The sequence below is a fragment of the Amaranthus tricolor genome, chromosome 6 (assembly GCF_026212465.1).
Source record: "Amaranthus tricolor cultivar Red isolate AtriRed21 chromosome 6, ASM2621246v1, whole genome shotgun sequence".
NCBI classification, from domain to species: domain Eukaryota; kingdom Viridiplantae; phylum Streptophyta; class Magnoliopsida; order Caryophyllales; family Amaranthaceae; genus Amaranthus; species Amaranthus tricolor.
Window position 1 is genome coordinate 32,101,773 of NC_080052.1, and position 23,429 is coordinate 32,125,201.

Genomic DNA, 23,429 nt, shown 5'->3' on the forward strand with positions numbered 1-23,429 from the left:
CAGTTTCGGACTGTCATCGGTTAATAATTGGTTCGGTTTTATCGGGTACAGATCGGGTTCGGGTATTATTTTCCAGTAGAATTCGGCTACGAATTAATAATTACTATAGATCGAGTCAATATCAGATTAAGTTGTTAGACATTTTTTATTTGATGATAAGATTCCCCTTAGTTAAGGCAAAATAGTTAAAATGCAAATCAATTAGTGATTATTCCTTTATTATTTTTACTTGTTTGACTGTAAGTTAAAATTAAAGTTTTATCATTTTTCATCTAAATTGATTAAAAATAGTTAAATAAACATTGACCATTGATTATTAACTCTAAATATATGAAACCATGTATGTATAAAATTTAATTTATTAAAATTTCTATTACTTTATTAGATTAACTAATAAGATGATTGAATATGAGTCGATCATACCTCTATGTTAAAATTGGTTCAAGTTTATATCATTTCGATTAAAAATTCGTCCGGGTTAAGTCGGTTTTAGCCGGATCAAGTTCGGTTTGAGCATGATTCGGGTCGGGTATGACTCAGGTCGTCAATATTAGGTTCGGGTAATCTCGGTTAACGGTTATATGTCGGTTATAAAAGTCGGTCGTAGTTCGAGTTCGATTTTACGATTTTCGGTCGTAAATCGGTTCGAGCGCAACTTCAGTTCGGATAATGTCGGTTCGATAAACCTAAAAAAGAAACATATTTTCGGGTCGGTTAACTTTCGGTTTTGGGTCGGGTCATATTTGAATAGCTCTATCTATAATATAAAAGAGAATAAATTTTATTTGTAACTAAAAATAAGAAAAAGCAAAAATAAAAAAATTAAAGGTTTACCAATAATCATGAGGTGGATAGTAGCCCTAAAATCAACAATAAAAGTTAGGGTTCTTTAAGAGGAACAAAAAGACAAAAGAAAGGCTAGGGTTTTGGACGGAGGATATCTTGATGTAGCAGTTTTGGAAAGCATTAAATAAGATTTTTCATGTAGGAGAATATAATTATCATACATACAATTTAATAATTTTGCTCTAAAATAATAAATGTTAGCTCATAAGAACTTCACTAAATGTCATTATTTCATTAAATAAGCATATTTTCATTAAATAATCAACTAAGTGTATAAATCAACACATCTTTTTAAGTAATTTTTTATTAAAAAAAAGAGTTATTTATTCTAAAGATTTTATACACCTAAATAATAAACTCTGGAGAATAATTGTCAATTTAACATGCATTATTTTCGTACTTGGGAATTTATTTTAAGGATTTATTTTAAATATTGTGATATCATACTAGGAGTATATAATGTTATCAAAATATATTAAGATGTTTTTTTCGCTGGTATACCTGACTGTTTTGTAACTAGTAGAAAAGGTCATTTATGATCGTTGCACATCAGATTTCATCTTCTACCTCTATTTCATTCTTTTTTGCAGATGTTTTACCTCATTTCCTCGCTTTATTCTTCCATTTTAATTACTTCTTCCAACTTCTTCTCATTTTTTTTTCCATTTTCATTTTCAAAGGTAAACTAATTTGATATTGAACATGTATTAACCTTCGTCATCATCTCAATCTAGAACATCAATAGTAAAAGAAATTCCTTTATGTAAACATGATGTTCGTGTTATAATAGTAATTCAAACATATCATACGATGCAGGAGGCCAAAATGAATTGGAATAAGTGATGCTAGAATCCTCCAAATTAAACACACCACCATAATGAAACTTGAAGACATCATTAGCTTCATTGAAAATGCAATTTTAAATATTATCTGTAAATGCAAAATAAATGCAATTTTCCTTCTCCATCAATATATCAGCAGCAAGAACATAAAATGAAGAATACATTCCAAGAAACAAAACATAGTTTCCCAAATCCTTAACCTCGACCCAATTCATTCCTTCGTACTCCAACTTATAAACCTTAAACCAAAACGACCTCGAAGCAGCACATTCATCTAAATCTTCCATTTTACGTCTATTGCTAAAATTCTCCCATGGAGGAAGACCAAAATATACATCCCCTAACATTAATTCACCATCGATTTCGACTAAACGTTTCTTATCGCCTCCGCAAACAGGTTTTGCCACTAATTTTAATGTATCAACATCATCAACTTCAACTAAAACGGTTTTTCCAGTATAATCAACAGAATAAAACTCCCCATTAAAGGCAATAACATCATCATAAGGAAAATCAACTTTATCAGAAATAACATGCCATCGATTACGCAGATTGTTAAACAAAGCTAATTGTCCAGAAACATAAATAGTCAAAAGATAGAAATCATCACTATTATTTGACCTAGATAAGTATGCAACCTTTTCCATAAGTAAATTAAGAAATTCAGACGTATTATAAGTATAACAAAGAAAATACTCAGAGGCTATATCACGAATTCGAATATTAGAAAGATCCATTACTCTAGGGAAATTAAAGGGTAAAGGTAACTGAGACCATGAAAGTGGGAAATAAATTCGAAATCTTTTAGGTCCTTTTCTTCAACTTTAACAATCCATGAAGTAGGATTGTGCGGTGAATCAGGAATGGGGATTTGGGGAGGAGATAGAAGCAAGATTGATCGCTTACAGACAGAGATGCCATTGAAGAAAAGAGGAAATTTTTTCTTCATTAAAATTGAATTCTGAAGGTGATAAATAGCGCCATGAATGAGAGAGAGAGGCAGTAAGCAGTGAGTATACCAGCAGCAAGTGTTCTTCAATTTGTCTTTCTTAATTTTATCCAAAAAAAAGTTAAAATTAGCTCACCTCCGGTTACAGGTAAAAAAGTATACGAGCGGAAAAAACAACGTATTATTCAGGGTAATTTATACTTTTTTTTATTATTCAGAATTTTTTATATGTAAATTTTCAAAATCTTTCTCTAATTTTAAATTAATTTTCAATTTACCTTTTTGCTAAATTATCTACTATTATATATAGGTCATTGGGTTATATAAGTTTACTCTAGAAAAATACTCCTAAACTTGGGATTATTCATGATTGATCAATAATTAAGATTGTTGTAAAAAAATCATGAAAATATTGAATTATTCTGAATAATTTTTCCAATATATTATAGAAGCTAAGCTATGCATCATAGAGAAAGACCATTCAAACAAAAAAACACATTGACTATTTAAATTAATTTTGTAAGATTAAGTTTGGCATCGTTGTTTTAGTTTTTTTTTTTTTTTTGTATTTTATTAAAAATTTGATTATAATTGCAGATTGTAAAGTTAGGAAATGACAAAGACAATAAGATCTTTTAAAAAAGAATCTATATGTAAATAATAAATTAATTATATTTAACTTACAAGACAATTTCATTTCTCACATTTTAGGTCTTCTATAAACTATTTAAGTTTAGTACACAAATTAACAATATCAAATCACTATATCTTAATAATTATATATTAATTCATCTTCACTATATATTATTAATATTATGTTTATTATTATATATCTTTGAAAATCATATATATATATATATATATATATATATATATATATATATATATATATATATATATATATATATATATATATATATATATATATATATATATATTACAAGACAATTTCTCACATTTTAGGTCTTCTATAAACTATTTAAGTTTAGTACACAAATTAATAATATCAAATCACTATATCTTAACAATTACTCCCTCCGTTCTTTTTTGATCTTCCACATTACTAACGGGTAGTTTCAAAAGTTCTTCCACTTTAGAATACTTTTTATTTTTAGAAAGTTTTTATCTCACTTTTACCCCTTAAAACCCCCCCTCTTTCTTTTAATGTACCCCTTTGCTTTTATTTATAATTATTTTCTCTCTCATACTTTCAATACAATCATTACTTCACACAACTATTTAATTAAAATAATACCCATTACAACCTCATACTTCCAATACAATCATTACTTCATACTACTATTTAATTAAAATAACACCCACTACAACCCAAAGATTCTATCTTCCTTAATATGTGTGAAATACCCAAAGTGGAAGATCAAAAAAGAACGGAGGGAGTATATATTAATTCAACTTCACTATATATTATTAATATTATGTTTATTATTATATATCTTTGAAAACCACATATATATATATATATATATATATATATATATATATATATATATATATAGGTCATTGCTAAATTTTCAATTAATTTTGTAAGATTAAGTTTGGCATCGTTGTTTTAGTTTTTTTTTTTTTTTTTGTATTTTATTAAAAATTTGATTATAATTGCAGATTGTAAAGTTAGGAAATGACAAAGACAATAAGATCTTTTAAAAAAGAATCTATATGTAAATAATAAATTAATTATATTTAACTTACAAGACAATTTCATTTCTCACATTTTAGGTCTTCTATAAACTATTTAAGTTTAGTACACAAATTAACAATATCAAATCACTATATCTTAATAATTATATATTAATTCATCTTCACTATATATTATTAATATTATGTTTATTATTATATATCTTTGAAAATCATATATATATATATATATATATATATATATATATATATATATATATATATATATATATATATATATATATATATATATATATATATATATATATATATATATATATATATATATATATATATATATATATATATATATATATATATATATACATATATATATATATATATATATATATACATATATATATATATATATATATATATACATATATATATATATATATACATATATATACATATATATATATATATATATATATACATATATATATATATATATACATATATATATATATATATACATATATATATATATATATATATATGTATATATATATATATATATATATATATATATATATACATATATATATATATATATACATATATATATATATATATACATATATATATATATATATATATATATATATACATATATATATATATATATATATATATATATATATATATATACATATATATATATATATATATATATATATATATATATATATATATATATATATATATATATATATATATATATATATATATATATATTACAAGACAATTTCTCATATTTTAGGTCTTCTATAAACTATTTAAGTTTAGTACACAAATTAATAATATCAAATCACTATATCTTAACAATTACTCCCTCCGTTCTTTTTTGATTTTCCACATTACTAACGGGTAGTTTCAAAAGTTCTTCCACTTTAGAATACTTTTTATTTTTAGAAAGTTTTTATCTCACTTTTACCCCTTAAAACCCCCCCTCTTTCTTTTAATGTACCCCTTTGCTTTTATTTATAATTATTTTCTCTCTCATACTTTCAATACAATCATTACTTCACACAACTATTTAATTAAAATAATACCCATTACAACCTCATACTTCCAATACAATCATTACTTCATACTACTATTTAATTCAAATAATACCCACTACAACCCAAAGATTCTATCTTCCTTAATATGTGTGAAATACCCAAAGTGGAAGATCAAAAAAAAACGGAGGGAGTATATATTAATTCAACTTCACTATATATTATTAATATTATGTTTATTATTATATATCTTTGAAAACCACATATATAAATATATAGGTCATTGCTAAATTTTCAATTAATTTTGTAAGATTAAGTTTGGCATCGTTGTTTTAGTTTTTTTCTTTTTTTTTTTTTTTTGTATTTTATTAAAAATTTGATTATAATTGCAGATTGTAAAGTTAGGAAATGACAAAGACAATAAGATCTTTTAAAAAAGAATCTATATGTAAATAATAAATTAATTATATTTAACTTACAAGACAATTTCATTTCTCACATTTTAGGTCTTCTATAAACTATTTAAGTTTAGTACACAAATTAACAATATCAAATCACTATATTAATTATATATTAATTCATCTTCACTATATATTATTAATATTATGTTTATTATTATATATCTTTGAAAATCATATATATATATATATATATATATATATATATATATATATATATATATATATATATATATATATATATATATATATATATATATATATATATATATATATATATATATATTACAAGACAATTTCTCACATTTTAGGTCTTCTATAAACTATTTAAGTTTAGTACACAAATTAATAATATCAAATCACTATATCTTAACAATTACTCCCTCCGTTCTTTTTTGATCTTCCACATTACTAACGGGTAGTTTCAAAAGTTCTTCCACTTTAGAATACTTTTTATTTTTAGAAAGTTTTTATCTCACTTTTACCCCTTAAAACCCCCCCTCTTTCTTTTAATGTACCCCTTTTGCTTTTATTTATAATTATTTTCTCTCTCATACTTTCAATACAATCATTACTTCACATAACTATTTAATTAAAATAATACCCATTACAACCTCATACTTCCAATACAATCATTACTTCATACTACTATTTAATTAAAATAATACCCACTACAACCCAAAGATTCTATCTTCCTTAATATGTGTGAAATATCCAAAGTGGAAGATCAAAAAAGAACGGAGGGAGTATATATTAATTCAACTTCACTATATATTATTAATATTATGTTTATTATTATATATCTTTGAAAACCACATATATATATATATATATATATATATATATATATATATATATATATATATATATATATATATATATATATTGCATTGCACGCTTGTCTACAGTGTGCCATGGATTGGCTCTAAGAATATTAAGATGCCACGAAGATAGGTTTATCTAGTAAGATGGTCGTACGCAAAGAAGCGAAATGAAGCTCCCATTAGTAGATTTCGTGAAACTTACTGTTAATGTTGCTGTATATGTGCCTAATAGCAAAGTGGGTATTGGATTCATTGCAAGAAACTCAAAGGGGCTTTTTTAGGTGCATATTAGAATAAGATAATATCATTGAGATATTAGTTATTTATTTATTTGGTAAATATTTTATATTTTGTATATCTATATTTTTTTAAAAAAATATATAATATTTTGTATTAGATCATTTCCTTAGAAATCTCACTTGTACCTCTCTATATAAATCAACAATACTAGACTAGTCATATGATTGACTACTGATTTGTTTTGCGATTATCTTAGTTTGTAATCCACATTCAACAACAAGATCTCAGTCAATCCTTTGATATTGCAAGATCTAAATTACCCTTGAAGAAACCAACCTCATACAAAGACAAAACAATGAAATTGGGAATAGCGTCCTTATTATCATGAGAGGCTACATACCTCCACCACAAAATCACCCTTATCCAAAAATTCTTTAGTAGATCTCCAAGATCCTAATTGAAAAATGGCCACGACTAAGGAATTTAATGTTCTTATTAAAAATAGAACGTAGGATTTAGTCCCTTGGCTATCTAAAGTCAACGTATTTAGATCAATTTGGATTTTTTGATATAAAGAGTGTTCAGATGGTTCTTTTGAGCGACATAAAGCTCAACTTATTGGTGATGGTGCATATCAACAAGTTGGTATCGATTGTGGTGATACTTGTAGTCTAGTAGGTTGCTGTTCGTAGCCTTGATTACTCTAAAGCTTGGTCTATTTATCAGTATGATGTCAATAATGCTTTTCTTCATTGACATTTTAATGAAAGAGTCTACCTGTATCAACCTATGGGTTTCTGTGATCCTCAACATCCTTCCTATGTGTGCTAACTCAATAAATCTTTCTATGATCTCAAGCAAGCTCCTCGTGCATCGTATAATTGCTTTGCTTCTTACATGTTTAAATTAGTTTCACTCATAGTACTTGTGATACTGCATATCTTCTATTATATGTGAATAATCATTCTCACTGCTTCTAGAACTTCCTTCTGCCAGTCCATTATTCAACTGTTGAGTTTAGAATTTGCCATCAAGGATCCATGTCCTTTATGTTATTTTTGAGGTACTGTTGTTACTAAAATTTGGGTGCTTTATTCTTGTCTCAGTCCAAATATGCCTATGAAATTCATGCCCGGGATGGTATATCACCATATAAAATCTTTTCTGGCTCCTGTAGACACTAAATCTAATGCTCACTCCAATAATTCGTGTGATGATCCTTTCTCTTCATAGTCTTACTGTACTCTGCAATACCTTACTTTTACCAGGCCTAATACTCTCTCCTATTCACCTTAGGAGTTCCATTTGACTTTTCACGGATTTTAAGGAGAGTCAAAAGTGGGACCCTAATGGTAGGAAAGAGAGTGGTATTATGGATTTTTTAATGTAAGGGAGGAAAATTAGTATGGGTAATGGAGGGTATAATTGAAAATAGGATAAAGCTATTAAAGGCATAAAAGTCAAAAACCCATACCAAAAATAAAAATGAGACAATTAAAGTGACTTGACCATAAAAGAAAATGAAACACATAAGCTGAATAGGAGGGAGTATTTTATATGTTGTTCAGCAAAAGATGTCTATATATGCATAATTTTGTGGCTTCTCACATGCATGCTCTCTGACATATTCTGCAATACGTCGAAGGTAGTCTTTATCATGATTTTCACCTATATCTATCTTCAACCACATCTTAGTTGCATATACTGTAGTCGATTGGGGTAGTTATCGTGATACTCAACGTTTCATGTTTTTCTTGGTGATAATCTATTAGCATGGTCTTTCAAAAGACAACTAACCTGGTTTATGTTCCAATGTTGAAGCTGAATATAGAGGGATTTCTAATCTATTAGTTTATTGTGACGATATTAGTGTTATTTACTTTTCCGACAACCCCGTTTAACTTCAACAGACAAAACATATTGAGATGAATAATTATTTTGTTCATGAGGAAGTTGCCGATGGCCAAATTCGTGTTCTTCGCATTTCCTCCAAAGGTCAATAGCTTCACTGAAGGTCTTCCACTTCCACTTATTTTTTTCAAGACTTTCGAGATAGTCTCATCGTTCGTTCACCTCCTACTTTAGATTTATTACTTTAAATTTGATGAGACGAACTAAAAAGAAAAGCGAGACAAATTTCGTATGCCAAAAAGAGTATTACGCTCTCTTCTTATACTTTAGATTTATTACTTTAAATTTATGACACCAAGTTTACAAAATTTCTTTTAATGCAGCAAATTTATAAGGATGTTTGAATATTTAATATCAATAATAATAATGTCAACGACAGAAATATTAAGAAGTATTTTCTCGGTCTAAATTTGACTTTATGCACTTAAATGCGTTATTTTAATAATTTATATACTCAATTATATATAACTAAAATTATAAAAATTAATATAATAAAAATATATAATTAGACAATTTAAATAAAATTCTATTAAAATACATTTTTTTCATACACAGCCATAAAATAAGTAAATAAGTTTTAATGATGAATAAAAATACTACTATTTCAGAACGATCCAAATAAGAGACGAAACAAAATCTATCGCCTTATCTTGAGGGAAGTCCAGCCAGTAGTTTTATCGGGGCCATGGTTTAGATTTGGACGCAGACACACTCTAATCCATTGTTTGCCGCGCTGCAATCTTCCTTCCTTACACCATGGCTGGATTACTAGGATGTTCTGCTTCTTACTTCGCTTATTCCCCTCTTTCTTCTTCCTCCCACAAACTGTCGTCTTTTCCCATTTCTACTAACCCTGGTATTCTCTCTTTGCTCCTTTTCCCGTCTTTCTTCGTTTGTTTGAATTGAGTAAATTTTATTCTGGTATTTTAGTGTTGGAATTGTCGTAGTTTCAGGAAAATTCAATTGGAGAAAATTCTATGGTGGAATTGGAATTCCGGTAAACAAGAGTAGGTCTCAGCTACATTTTTCTATTTCCAATGTTGCCACCGATATTAATGCTGCTGAACAGGTTTGCTTTCTTTTGCTGCGCTAAAGATTGAATTTCATTATTTCCATACCATCATTTAAATTTAATTTCAATTATTGTTAGCTTAGATCTCTGGTAATGGGTGTTTCAACTAGGATTTTGTTTTTTTTACAAAGTTGATTATTTTCACAAATCACAAGCATTAAAGGGAAACCCATAAAATAAAACTGGTTGATTGTAAACTGAAATAGATAAAAGGGAAAATTTATTACAGGACGATTAAGATTCCTATACTGAGAAGTTTTAATCTTTATGAAGATTGGCATAGAATGCTTGGATCATGTACAAAAATCAAGACATAAATGTTGTTGAAAACTCTTAACTGTGAAATTATTAGTATTTTTTATTTATCCACATAACCAATTGAGTTTTGTAAAATATGTAGGCTGCTAAGGTTGCAACAAAAACTCAAAGGCCAGTTTTCCCTTTTGCAGCTATAGTTGGGCAAGATGAGATGAAGCTCTGCCTTTTGTTAAATGTTATTGACCCTAAGATTGGTGGGGTTATGATCATGGGTGACAGAGGTACCGGGAAATCCACAACTGTTAGGTCATTAGTTGATTTACTCCCAGAAATCAAGGTTGTTTCTGGAGATCCTTTTAACTCAGACCCTGAAGATCCTGAGTTAATGGGTGTCGAAGTGAGAGAAAAGTCCCTAAAAGGAGAAGATCTTGCTGTTGTAATGACTAAAATCAATATGGTTGATTTGCCACTGGGTGCTACTGAGGACAGGGTTTGTGGCACCATTGACATTGAGAAGGCATTAACTGAGGGTGTCAAAGCGTTTGAGCCAGGCCTTCTTGCTAAGGCTAATCGAGGAATTTTATATGTTGATGAAGTTAATCTTTTGGATGACCACTTGGTCGATGTTCTTTTGGATTCTGCTGCTTCAGGTTGGAACACTGTTGAGAGAGAGGGAATTTCGATTTCTCATCCTGCACGATTTATTTTGATTGGCTCAGGTAATCCTGAGGAAGGGGAACTTAGACCCCAATTACTCGATCGTTTTGGGATGCATGCTCAAGTTGGAACTGTCAAGGATGCTGAGCTTAGGGTAAAGATTGTGGAGGAGAGGGCTCGCTTTGATAAGAATCCTAATGAATTCAGGAGTTCTTACGAGAATGAGCAACGCAAGCTAACAGATCAGATTTCATCCGCAAGGAGCAACCTTTCATCAGTACACATTGATCATGATCTTCGTGTTAAAATATCTAAGGTCTGTGCTGAGTTGAATGTTGATGGTTTGAGAGGTGATATAGTGACTAATAGAGCAGCTAAGGCTTTAGCCGCTCTGAAAGGTAGAGATAAGGTGACTGCTGAGGATATCGCAACTGTCATTCCTAACTGCCTAAGACATCGGCTAAGGAAGGATCCTTTGGAGTCAATCGATTCTGGTTTACTGGTTATTGAAAAGTTTTATGAAGTATTTAGCTAAGGATGTATGATTGCATATTGCCTCTCTTTGCTATTAATATTATGTCATTAAATTTTGTAGTTCCGAAGGTGAAGGCATTTAGTTTTTTTGAGTTCTGACTTGAGTGAATTATTCAGATCTGCAATGAACACATTCGAGTATCTAGGATTCATATCAAATCATTACTCTGGTATACGAATTTGCTGCTTAAAATTTTCCTTTCTGTATTTTTTTTTGCTCAACTTATCACTCTAGGTTTTTAAGCCTCCACATACACGCAACTCCTTCGGCTCCTTTACATTTTCACTTCTGGCTTCACTTGGTTTGTGGACCAAAGTCATCTTCGGAACCTGAAACAATCTTGTTCATCATTATAAATTTGCAGGGCTTGTAAAAAGGGCTTGATATCAGTTATCTAGGTTGTAATGGTGGGTAAATGAATTAGTGACTCAAGTTCTACCCAAGGCTCTTATGAACATATATGGTTCGACTTCATTGTTCCTACTCGTATAGATCCTTGGTTTGTAATTTCTAGGCCCATTTGCGGATGCAGCCAAAATTTCCTACTTCGGTTGGTGTTTAAGGCTAACACTATATTGATGTGGGACACTTAGGTCTGGCAAAAGTATATAACAAAAAAATCTTTGAAAAACAGAATGTAAAGGCCTAAATTTTCTACTCGTAGGACATGTAGGTTTGGCAAAAGTTGACTCGAGTTGCTAAATCAACTTGAATTTAATATTAAATGAGTTAGTGTTGAGATTTTTGACTCAATTTATTAAATAGATTAATTTGATATAATCTGTTTATTATATGAGTTAAAGTTAGATTAAAATTTTAAAATTAAAACAAACATGTATAATTTATTTAATCAAACAAATTAATTAATAAATTTTTACGTGAACTAAATTTATTCCTTCCTTCGCAAAATCAGAGGGTTTTCAACTCTCGACTCTCGAGTCATGAACAATAATAAACATAGGTGACAAGAGAATGAGAGATGAGACTTTTTTTTAAGTCACGGATTCCCATTACTCCTTGCCAAACGCCTCTGAAATCTTCATTATCATCTCCGCGTTTTTTTATTGTGATGAATTCTCCGAAGCCAACCTCTTTTAGACTTGATGCCTTAGCTGAGCAACTCCGGCTCTATAAACCTCCAATTCGAGTCGACGATGAGATCGAAGAAGAGAGTGGAAAGATTGTTGCTCAAGTGGGTTTTGCTGAATCTTCCAACGGAATTGCTAAACCTTTTGAACCCATGACTAAGAGAGCAGCTGTTCTTGTCTGTCTCTTCGAAGGGGATGATGGGCATCTTCGAGTTATTCTTACTAAACGTTCTTCTGGGCTTTCTACTCACTCGGGTCGGTCCTTATGATTTCTCTCAGTCTGCTGAATTTATTGTTAATACTATTAATCTTACTAGTTACTAGAAAAATGTATCAAAGTTGTTGGTTGTATTTCTATGGGGACTAAATTTTGCTAATGAGTTTCAGGAGAAGTAGCATTGCCTGGTGGAAAAGCTGAAGAGGGTGACAAGGACGATAAGGCCACCGCAACGAGGGAGGCTAGAGAGGAAATTGGATTAGATTCTTCACTAGTGAATGTTGTCACCACTCTCGAGCCTTTTTTGTCTAAGGTATGAATGCTCTAATTACATTGTGTAATTGATAGCAAGTAATAATTTTGAATTATCCTCTAATGAAATGTTAATGTCATAATTAGGGTGACTTAGTTCACCCAAGTAGTAGCTCAGCATTAGCTAAAGCATGGTTAGAACTTAAATGGTGAATGAGAAGAGCCCAAGGGTAGTACTTGGAATTGATCATCGGTGGAAGGGTCTCCATGACTTTGAATAGTAAACCCACGGGTGCCAAAACAATTATGGACGATTGAATGAAATACTCTAAGGCAGGGTTGGATCCAAAAATTTTAAACTCCCTGAGGCACCAATATATGAAAGAAATTTTACGGAAATTTTGGCCGATTTTCGTTTGTAAAATGCACAACTAATTTTTTTTCATTCCGCCAAAATAACATGTACAAGCACAATAATTCCAAGGTAAGACAAAAGAAATATAAAGTAGTCAATATACTAATGATTTAGTGAATTTGTTAACCCAAATATACACCCCATACATTTGGTCATCAATACTTGCTTTTTACAAAATTCATAAAGAATTACACCAATTTGAATTCAGGACACGATGTTAATCGCGTGTGAATTGGGCTTTCCATTTGATTTTCGGTTGACATAATTCGCTTGCAATTGATGCTCGTTCAATTGAATCCCTACTCCCGGCTCTAGTGGAAAAATCATCAAATTGAACTTAATGTTCACATAATCAAGAGTTATGATCCTATTAGTAATAGGTCCTTGCTTTAGGCTGTGCCTAAGAGAAATATGGTGAGACTTACCATTATACACTTGACTATAAACTCTTCTCAAAGTCGTTGTACAATTTGTATGTGTTTCCACCGGTGATATAGGCTTTGCCGCTTTGGTAACAAAGATATCTCAAAATGATTCCTTAACCATTTGACTTCATTCGCCGCCGAAGTTAATGCTATAAATTCTGTAGACATATTGGAGTCGGCTATACATGTTTGTTTCTTAGAATACCATGATATGACACTTCCCCCATAAAACGAACACCCAACCACTTGTAGAAGGATTATCATCTTCATTAGTGATTTAACTAGCATCGTAATAGCCTTCCAAAATTGGAGGTTCACCACTATAAGTTATAACATAATCCATGGTACCTTTCAAGTATCTTAATACTCTCCTAATTGCCATCCAATGATGAGGACCTGGGTTGCTTGTAAACCGACTTAATTTAGCAATCGCAAATACTTTGTCTGGTCTAGTACACGTCATAGCATACATCAAAGATCCAATAACCTTTGAATATACCAATTGAGAAATTGGTGCTCTGGTATGCTTGTAAAGTTTTATATTTGGTTCCATAGGAGTAGAGATTGGAGTCTTGTCAAACATATTAAAACGTTTAAGCACTTTCTCAATATAATGAGATTGGCTTAACATAATCCGACTACCATCTCTTATAATCTTAATACCTAAGATCATATCGGCCTCCCCCATATCCTTCTTTTGAAAAGACTAGGATAAAAAACCATGTCTCATGAACATGTACTGAATTAGTACCAAAAATGAGCATGTCATCTCCATATAGGCAAATGATAACACCATTCCTGAAGTTATCAATTTTGCTATATACGCACTTGTCGGCTTGATTCAATTTGAATTCAAAGGACAATATCGTTGCGTCGAACTTTTGATGACATTGCTTCGGTGCTTGTTTAAGTCTATATAATAACTAACAAGTCTACACACTTTGTTCTCTTGTCTTTCCATGACAAACCCTTCGGGTTGCTTCATGTATACTTCTTCATTTAGTTTCTCATAAAAAAAAAAAGCAATTTTCACATCTATTTGATAGATTTTTAGATGATAGAGCACTACCTACAATCTAATGGTGGTTGTCCTTGCAATTGGTGCATATGTATCGAAATGATCGATACCGTGCTTTTGTCTAAAGCCTTGCGCTACTAACGAGCCTTTAATTTTATCAATATTACCATTTATTTTCATTTTCTTACAAAAATCCACTTGCAACCGATTGGTTTACAAGATATAAGAAGATCGACCAATACCCAAGTATTATTTCCCATGATGGAATCCATCTCATTATTTATCGCTTTTTTCAAAAACCGCTATTTTGTGATGCTATTGCATCAACATAAGTCAATGGGTCACCTTTCTCGTTAAACAAATATGGAACAATAGAATGAACTTCATTTGTAGGAACTTTGACCAAATATACATGGAAATCGAGTCTAAAGTTTTTAGCTTTCAGTTGTCTTTTACTCCGTTTGGGAGTGAAGTCAACAATATCTTGTTCATCTATTTGTTGACCAACATCAACATCAAGTGGAGTTTCTTGTTGATTATAATCAACTTCTTGATTAAACTAATTTGTAGATTTCTTTGTCTATCTATTGATGAAAATCTATTTTCATCAAAAATTATATCTCTAGAATCTATTATCGAATGAATTGATATGTAGTCCTATTGTTTCCTTGCAATCTTACGATAGCTCTACAACACAAAATTTTATAATAACTTAAATTGGGTTTTCTTTTGTAGCAAAGTTCATAAGGTGTTTCCTTATTGGTTCTTAATGGAACCCGAACCCGGTTAAGAATGTGACATGCCGTCAACATTACTTCACCACAAAATCCTTCACTCAAGCTTGAGTAGGATAATATAGAATTAAGTCATTAATCATCTTCTGAAGAGTACGGTTTTTCCTTTCCGCCACACCATTTGATTGTAGTGCGTAACCGGCGATGGTTTCATGTATAATGTCCATTGATTGGAAATAAGAGGGATCGTATTATTCTCCTCCTTTATCCGTCCTTAAGTTCTTAAGTATACTACCAACTTGCAATTCTACTTCATTCTTGTAAGCTTTAAAGAAATTTAGTGCTTCATCTTTTGTATGTAGAAGATATATATATAAAAACTTAGAATAATCATCAATAAAAGTAATTACATATCTTTTATTTCCTAAAGATGGTGTACTATGAAAATCACAAAGATCACTATGTACTAAATCTAAAATTTTAGATTTTCTTTCAACACTTTTAAAGGATGTTCTTGTGATCTTATTCAACATACAAGTGTTATAATTATGAGATTGTTGAAAACATATAGGAATCAAATCATTCTTAGGCATAAAAGAAACTTTATTGAAACTAACATGTCCGAATTTAAGATGCCATAAGTAATGTAAATCATAAGATATATTGTTAATAACGATATTACACACATAGTTCTTAGTATTATGCACCAAAGATTATTTAAAGAGATTACAACTTAAGTAAGCACGTCCAGGAAACAAATTACATTTAAAAATTATACATCTATTGGATTCAAACACAAATTTGTAGCTTAATCAATTCAACAACAGACCCGAGACAAGATTCCTAGTAATGTCGGGAACAAAGTAAACATCCCTTAAGACTAATAAATCATCTGACGTAAACAAGAGTTCAACTTGCCCTTTTCCATGGATCTTGATAGATGAATCGTTTTGCATGTAGAGATACTCCCCATCAACCATCTTGTGAAAGGTCTTGAATATTTGCTTGTTTTTACTCATTTCTCGTTGCTTCGGAATTGATCCATCAAGACAAGAGATCATCCTACACAACATTCAAGTTAGAATATATTGAAGATGATGTGCAAATTTTAATTAACCACAACTGCGCGGTGTATGAGTAGCAATACGTGTCGAACTCAGGGAAGCGAGTTAATAGATTCGTTCAGTTTATGATCACAGGATACGAACACACAAAATAGCTGGGTTGAAGATCTAACACTACTATGAGCAATAATATAAAGTAATGCAACTAAAGCTAATGAATAAAGCAAAGACAGTCATTGATATGAAGATAATGATAATAAAACAAATCTAGGATGTCGGGAATCACCTAATTCTGACATGAAAGTAAATTACTTTCATAATTGTATGAAATTGGATCTTTGGTATGATTAAACGTGATCTAATTAATCTCAAGCTTCCGCTCTATTGATCAATATCGGTTTAAGACTTTACTAGTATTAATCCTCAAACTTCCATTTTATTGGTTAAACTAATAGGAATTTAACTTAAATATACGTCAATCCTAAATTAATCCTAATCTCAAACTTTCATTTTATTGAAAAGGTTAATAAAGATATTTAAACTAAGGTTCATTAAGCATAGGTTTTATCATAGACCCAAATTTCACATAATTAATCAATCAAAAATCATTCCATGCTTCAAGTTAGGGTCAATCCCTTAATCCTAGAAGAGAAATCTCACTAGACATAATTATGAATATGAAATTAACAATGAATGAAAACCTGATTAAGATGCTAAACATGATAATAATGAACAATCAAAGATAAAAAGATAAATAATTAAAGAGTAAATCAAGAATACTTACTAATGGAAAAATGCTTAAAATATAAATTGTAATGAAGAAAACATAACAATGGAGTTTTTACATTTAAGGAAACCCTAAAAACAAAGAAAGTAATTCTGAAAATTAAAAGCTAAGAAGATGATTAGAGGAGAGATTAAAAAAACTAAAAAGTAACTACCACACTTTTATACTAAGGGGTAATTTTGAGTTAAAAACCCCTAAAAGTAATTGAAATATAATAAAACATTAAAATGATGTGCAAACTGCCAGGGCGAACTTCCAGGGACTCGGCGGCGAGTCGTAGCTTTCAGGCGACGATTCGTCGCGTTGCTACTGATTGGCGAACTTTAAACAACCGCCATTTCCTGCTCGGTTGTTGGAATTGGACATATAATATACCGTTGGAAAGCTCTTGAAGTTTACTTTTCAATGCCATAAACCTTGCATTAATACGATCTTTCTATCAAAAGTTATGACCAAAAGAGTGAGCATGTATCAAATTTCACCTCAAAACTTTTTCTATTTTAAACATTTTTCTGCTCTTTTGCCCATCTTCATTGTAAAACATATTTAATCGAGCAATAACCTCCTTAGTAAATTCCGTCATCGTTAAAACCATAAAAATTATGCTTAAAACAATCAAAACCGCTTGAAATTGGCATCAATAACCAAAATGGGTAAAGTAGCATAAATCTTCAAAAAAAACACAAAATTACTAACAATAATCATCATTAAGGAGTATAAAATGATATAAATAATTACACTTATCAGAAGATTAATCCAGAAAGGAATTTTTATTCAAACCTTTAAGATCACCTTTAGTAGGAGGGTTCTTGCTAGAAGCAACATAACCCTTTGCTATCTTTTGTTTGCTTTTGTACACATAGCAATTCTTCTTGCGATGCCCGAGTTTTCCACATTCCTAACATCCATTGTTAATGGTCTTTTTGGTATAGTTGGATTTCCCTTTGAAAGAAGTATGTTTCTTTCTCTTATTTCTGCCAGTTGATGCTTTCCCTTCATCCTCAACCATATTAACAATTGACACATTAGGATTTTCATCCTTTTGGCTTTCATGTGCCCTTATACTAGCTTCAACCATAAGGGGTTAAGCAAGACTGGATAGAGAAATCTCTTCCTTATGTTTGAGGGCATATCTCACATCCCTCCATGAAGATGGTAGCTTGTCTATTATGCTTAACACAATGCAAATCTCATTTATTTTAATGTCATGTATTTTCATGTTAGAGTACATCCTTGCAATTCATAATATTGATCAATTATGGAGCGATTATCCACCATTTTATATGTATTGAAATTACTTACGAGAAATTCTTAGAACTTGCATCCTCGATCATATACTTATCCTCTAGAAAATTTCGCAAAAGGTTAGCGGACTCATGAAATTGATACACATCAAATAAAGAGTCTTTCATACCGTTGAGTAATGTCCTCGGCTTATGAAGACATCATTTTCCCACTTGTTCCTCCTCCTTGATTCTTCCAGAGTTTCGTCCTCCTTCTACGATTTTGGCATACTAATCACATATGCAACGTTAAGAGAAGCTAAGAGTATGAGTATCTTTTGCCACCTCTGAAATTCTACACCCATGAACTTGTCTAACTTGACGAAGTTAGATGTGAGATCCTTAACACTTGCCATTGTTAGTAAAGAGCAATCACAATAGATTATTAGTTATATAATGATATACAATACAAATTACATTAAGAAATTTGTATTCTTCTTTATAAATGGCAACGAATCTCCTTGTTTGTTTGATCACCAACTTGAAGTTCACCTTGAAGATATGTTTGCAACAATATGTGTCACGTAGAAACGTAATACTTTGTTTTGGGCATATGAAAACTTTCCTATTGTGATATTTATCCCATAAAAGTACTCAGGATTTGTAATTAAAATTGACAATGAGAAACTAACAACTTTAATCTCCTAGTACAAAGAGACTTGAATGAAATGAATATGTATTGCGTAGATTATAAAATCATAAAAACACACAGAGTTTATATCTCTTTGAATATTTCATGCAAAGAAAATAAAACAAGAATGGAGTATTCTTAAGAGAGAGGAGGAAATCAAAAATGCAATCTCTTGTGTATCTAACTCTACATGCACTCCCTCTATTTGTAATAGAGCATGCATAGTTTCATACCACTCATATGATTGTATAAATGATACATGATTAGTTTTTCAATCATATAGTGAGTTTTTGAATCATATACAATAATAACGTAACCATATAAACCGTCAAAACTGAAAGAAAAAGTCCATTCGAGAAATAGTAGAAAGCGACTCGTCGCTCGTATTCTGACCTTGAATAATAATTTCCAGATAAAAACGACGACTCTAAATTGTGATACTTATATGTCCCACTAATATATAGTACATGGTAAATTTCCTAGGACCTTTATATACTCTAAATGTTCAACAAGCCATTTGGGCTAGAGGTGTAGATATAGCACTGACCCTTACACCTTGGAGAAATATTCCACTTAAAATTGAGGGGGTGTTTGAGATTTGAACTCGTTACCTTTATGTCATATTGACTCTGACAGATTGTAAACCCATGAATACATCCCATAATGATGAACCATAGGCTTCAAATACATGAAGATGGGGAAATGGTAAACAAAAATCAATATCAAAGGTTAGTAGGGAAATTAGTGTATCTCTTTCATACTAGATCAGATATTGCATATGTAATAGGAATTGTGAGTAGATATATGCACAGAAAGAACACTGCGATGTTTATAGGTTTTTGAGAAATTTTAAAAAACACCAGGAAGAGGAGTTATGTTTAAGAAAAATGGTCATCTAAATCTTCATGCCTTTACAAATTGTGGAGGTGATTGAGACAATAAAAAATCTACTTCAGGTTATAGTAGGAAGAAATTTGGTAACTTTGAGGAGCAAAAAAAAAAAGGTAGTTGTGTCAAGTGTAGAAGCATTATTCAGAGAAATTGCAAAAGGCATTGTTGAAGTTTTATGGCTCAGAAAATTGATGTCAAAACTTGGATTCATGCCCCTCAAAAGTTGTAAACTATCGTGTGACAATAAGGCAACAATTAGTATTTTTGAGAATTCAGTGTAACGTGATCGAACTAAACATGTGGAGATCGATAGACACGTCATAAAAATAATTTGGATGCAAAGATAATAAGTCTTCCATTTGTGCACTCAATGAATAAACTAGTTGATTTCTTAACAAAAGTCGTATCATCAAAGATGTTTGAAGAAGTTTTGTTCAAGTTGGGTATTGAAGATCTCACAAATTAACTTGAGAGGGAGTGTTAGGAAGTTAGTTATGATATAACTATTATTTAGGAGAGTTAGAAAGTATTCAAGAGCTGTTAGAGATTCCTAAATTAAGGGAAGTTAATTAGGGTAAAATTTTATATAAAAACACAAGTAAACCCCTTTCTAATGTTATGAAAGTTTGATAAAGATATAACCAAAACGTTGTTTAAAACATTCTGCATTGTACATTTATATTTTTTGGACACTTGTTCCTCACCTATACATACTAACACTCATATTTAGTGAGCTAATGTCTCACTAATCTCTTATTTGTGATGTACACTCACATCCTCACTTTGTTGTGTGCAAACACTGCCTTACAAGAATTCAACCTTGTATTTATAAGCTTGTTATGCTCCTAGATTTTTTTAGTTCCCTCTCTCAAATCATCTAGATAATGCTTCATTTGTTTTCAAGTTAGATTTTTCACATTATTTTAACAATAATATTTTGCCAACTCTAATCTTTTGAGCTTAAGGCTCTGACAATTGTTGTTGTTGCGTTGTATATCATAGAGATGCAAATCTCCTCTGTTCAAATGCTGAATGTATGTACCGGATGATTACCTTCAGCTGTGTCCTGGGCAGATTTTTGCATCAAGGATATGGCCATACCAAAATATTACAGTTGCATGTTGGCTGTACCTGGACTTTTTTCATTTTATTTTATTTCTAGCCTTGATTTACTTTTTTCCTATAAATATCAATCTTTTGAGCTCTGAAGAAATACAAATTATACTATTGCTGTCCCTGAAAACAGCAACTATACAAGAAGCTTCAAGTATAAATATATAGATGCAATATGATAAAGTATTGAATCTATTTAAAGGTTAAATGCTGATATCATATTTATGTTTATTTGTGCAGCATCTCTTAAGGGTGGTACCGGTTATTGGAATACTATCTGATAAGGATGCTTTTAAACCTGTTCTAAATGCTGCAGAGGTAGAAACGGTATTTGATGCACCCTTGCAAATGTTCATCAAGGTTCTGCTCTTTGATCTCACTTTACCTTAATATGATTTGCATATTTTGTATCTTTGACGTAACATTAGAATCTTGATTCAGGATGAACATCACCGTGAAGAGGAGAGAGAATGGATGGGATACAAGTACTTGATTCACTTTTTTGATTACGAAACAGATGGAAAAAAGTACCTAATATGGGGTCTAACAGCTGGGATCTTGATTCGAGCTGCATCAGTTGTTTATCAAAGACCACCACCGTTTTTGGAGCAGAATCCCATCTTTAAGGTTCCTAGAATAGCTGACAAAGACACTGTTATGCATTGAATTTTATAAAGGTTTTATACATTTCTTGCTTCGATGCATAGTAGAACTTTGACGCTGCTTCATTTGAGTGTATAATATAAATGTAGATGTGTGTTTAGCAGCTGAAAGCAATATTGAAGTCCTAGTAGTTCTTTTTCAATGTGTATGTATGATGTATGTGTTTTGGGGTTTTCATTAATGGATTTGGTCAAAGATTTCTTGATATGGGTTCATACTAACCAAAGAACAACCAAAATAGGAGAAGGAAATAAGCCAGATCACAAAGTGTTTTCTGATTAAGAAGTGCAGGAAACACTAAAAGAAATCAGAGAAAAATCGATACCATGTTTAGAATTTAAAAAATAAGTTTGAGCAATCCAAATAAGGACAAGAGATAATCCAATTATAAGCCCAAAGGAAGTTCACTACTAAAACTAATTGGTAATATTAATAGTTACTCCTTAAGTTTATAAAGTGGTGTACACTCTTCTTTTTTTTCGATAGGAGACAATTCATATATGAGTAAGTAAGTAACAAATGAGCACTTTAACAATAAAAAGCATAGTATTAATTTTCGGGATAGAAATACATTGATGTATATTTTTTCGCTATAAAAATTTCAAAATATAATTTACGTCACGGATTAATTGAACATTTCTTCTCTTTAATATTTGTCCATCATTTTTAAATGATTCGTAATTCATATCTTTTTGTTGAGATATAATCATCATCATCATCATACCTAATGTATCTCGATCATAGAAACTACAACCGGAGTTTGGGGATGAATGGAAGACATTAAACCATACTCATAAAGTAGGATGTAGCCAAAGAGTATCCTAGCTCGTGAAAGACTTATAAAGGAAAACAAAGCATGATAAGACACGACAAAAAACACGACAATGCAATGCAACATAAAAATTAAGTCTAATAACATGACCAAAAAAATATAAAATCCATCATAAAATCTAGAACAATATTCAAGGCATAGGTGACAATGTTGTCTATAGGCGTAAGTCACCATTCAAGGTCTAGGACACAAATACGACGTCTCTAACTAATTTTTCCTCAATCAAGACCGTAGAGAAGTGCATCTCACTCATGTCATTCTTTATATACTCCTCCCACGTTTTCTTAGGCCTATCGCGACTTCTCTTTGTTAGGATATATAACATATCCTGAAGCATCAACCATCAGCTTAAGTTTTTAATTGAGTTGGTTCCAATCCTTGATAAGGAAGAGTAGCCTATCAAACTTATATCTTAATCAACCTCTCTTTGATTATTTAATGTAGGATCACACGTGGGTTATTTTTCCAACACCCCCCTCACATGTGAACCCATTTTTTAATAGAGCGGCAGCTGTCATTCTTTTCGAACCTGCACCATTGTTTGTTTTATGCGCACTATCCAATGCACTTATTCATTTTTTAATATCTCTAATTGTGCATAATTAAAAATTATAAAAAGTTGATATAAATAATCCTTGCATTAAGACGAATCAAATAAGATCTGTGTTTTAAGTTATAGATTAATAATAAAATATCCAGGAGTTGAGGGTAGGAGTTGAGGA

General features: G+C 30.7%; 2 protein-coding genes and 1 pseudogene across 3 annotated transcripts; 2 read left to right on the forward strand and 1 right to left on the reverse strand.

Moving 5' to 3' along the window:
- Positions 1-1,627: 1,627 nt before the first annotated feature.
- LOC130815797 (F-box protein SKIP23-like) lies at positions 1,628-8,551 on the reverse strand (annotated as a pseudogene).
- Positions 8,552-9,393: 842 nt separating this feature from the next.
- Positions 9,394-11,500, forward strand: LOC130814676 (magnesium-chelatase subunit ChlI, chloroplastic). 2 transcript variants are annotated; one of them, XM_057680819.1, is made up of 3 exons: positions 9,394-9,628; positions 9,726-9,841; positions 10,245-11,500. In XM_057680819.1, the coding sequence occupies exons 1-3, from the start codon at positions 9,529-9,531 to the stop codon at positions 11,292-11,294; spliced, it is 1,266 nt and encodes a 421-aa protein (XP_057536802.1). In that variant the 5' UTR covers positions 9,394-9,528; the 3' UTR covers positions 11,295-11,500. The 2 variants fall into 2 exon arrangements, with proteins under 2 accessions (XP_057536802.1, XP_057536801.1); XM_057680818.1 differs by having other exon boundaries at positions 9,396-9,628; positions 9,720-9,841.
- Positions 11,501-11,636: 136 nt separating this feature from the next.
- On the forward strand, positions 11,637-22,080 carry LOC130814677 (nudix hydrolase 15, mitochondrial-like). Its single transcript, XM_057680820.1, has 4 exons — positions 11,637-12,637; positions 12,770-12,912; positions 21,453-21,572; positions 21,654-22,080. The coding sequence occupies exons 1-4, from the start codon at positions 12,274-12,276 to the stop codon at positions 21,876-21,878; spliced, it is 852 nt and encodes a 283-aa protein (XP_057536803.1). The 5' UTR covers positions 11,637-12,273; the 3' UTR covers positions 21,879-22,080.
- The last annotated feature ends 1,349 nt before the right edge of the window (positions 22,081-23,429 follow it).

Excerpts from the sequence above, each read along its gene's own strand:
- LOC130814676 (XM_057680818.1), top strand. The coding sequence starts at position 9,529 with ATGGCTGGATTACTAGGATGTTCTGCTTCTTACTTCGCTTATTCCCCT. Across the intron at positions 9,629-9,719 it reads TCCCATTTCTACTAACCCTG|TTTCAGGAAAATTCAATTGG; the intron begins GTATTCTCTCTT and ends GAATTGTCGTAG. Across the intron at positions 9,842-10,244 it reads ATATTAATGCTGCTGAACAG|GCTGCTAAGGTTGCAACAAA; the intron begins GTTTGCTTTCTT and ends TAAAATATGTAG.
- LOC130814677 (XM_057680820.1), top strand. The coding sequence starts at position 12,274 with ATGAGACTTTTTTTTAAGTCACGGATTCCCATTACTCCTTGCCAAACG. Across the intron at positions 12,638-12,769 it reads TGGGCTTTCTACTCACTCGG|GAGAAGTAGCATTGCCTGGT; the intron begins GTCGGTCCTTAT and ends AATGAGTTTCAG. Across the intron at positions 12,913-21,452 it reads TCGAGCCTTTTTTGTCTAAG|CATCTCTTAAGGGTGGTACC; the intron begins GTATGAATGCTC and ends TTATTTGTGCAG.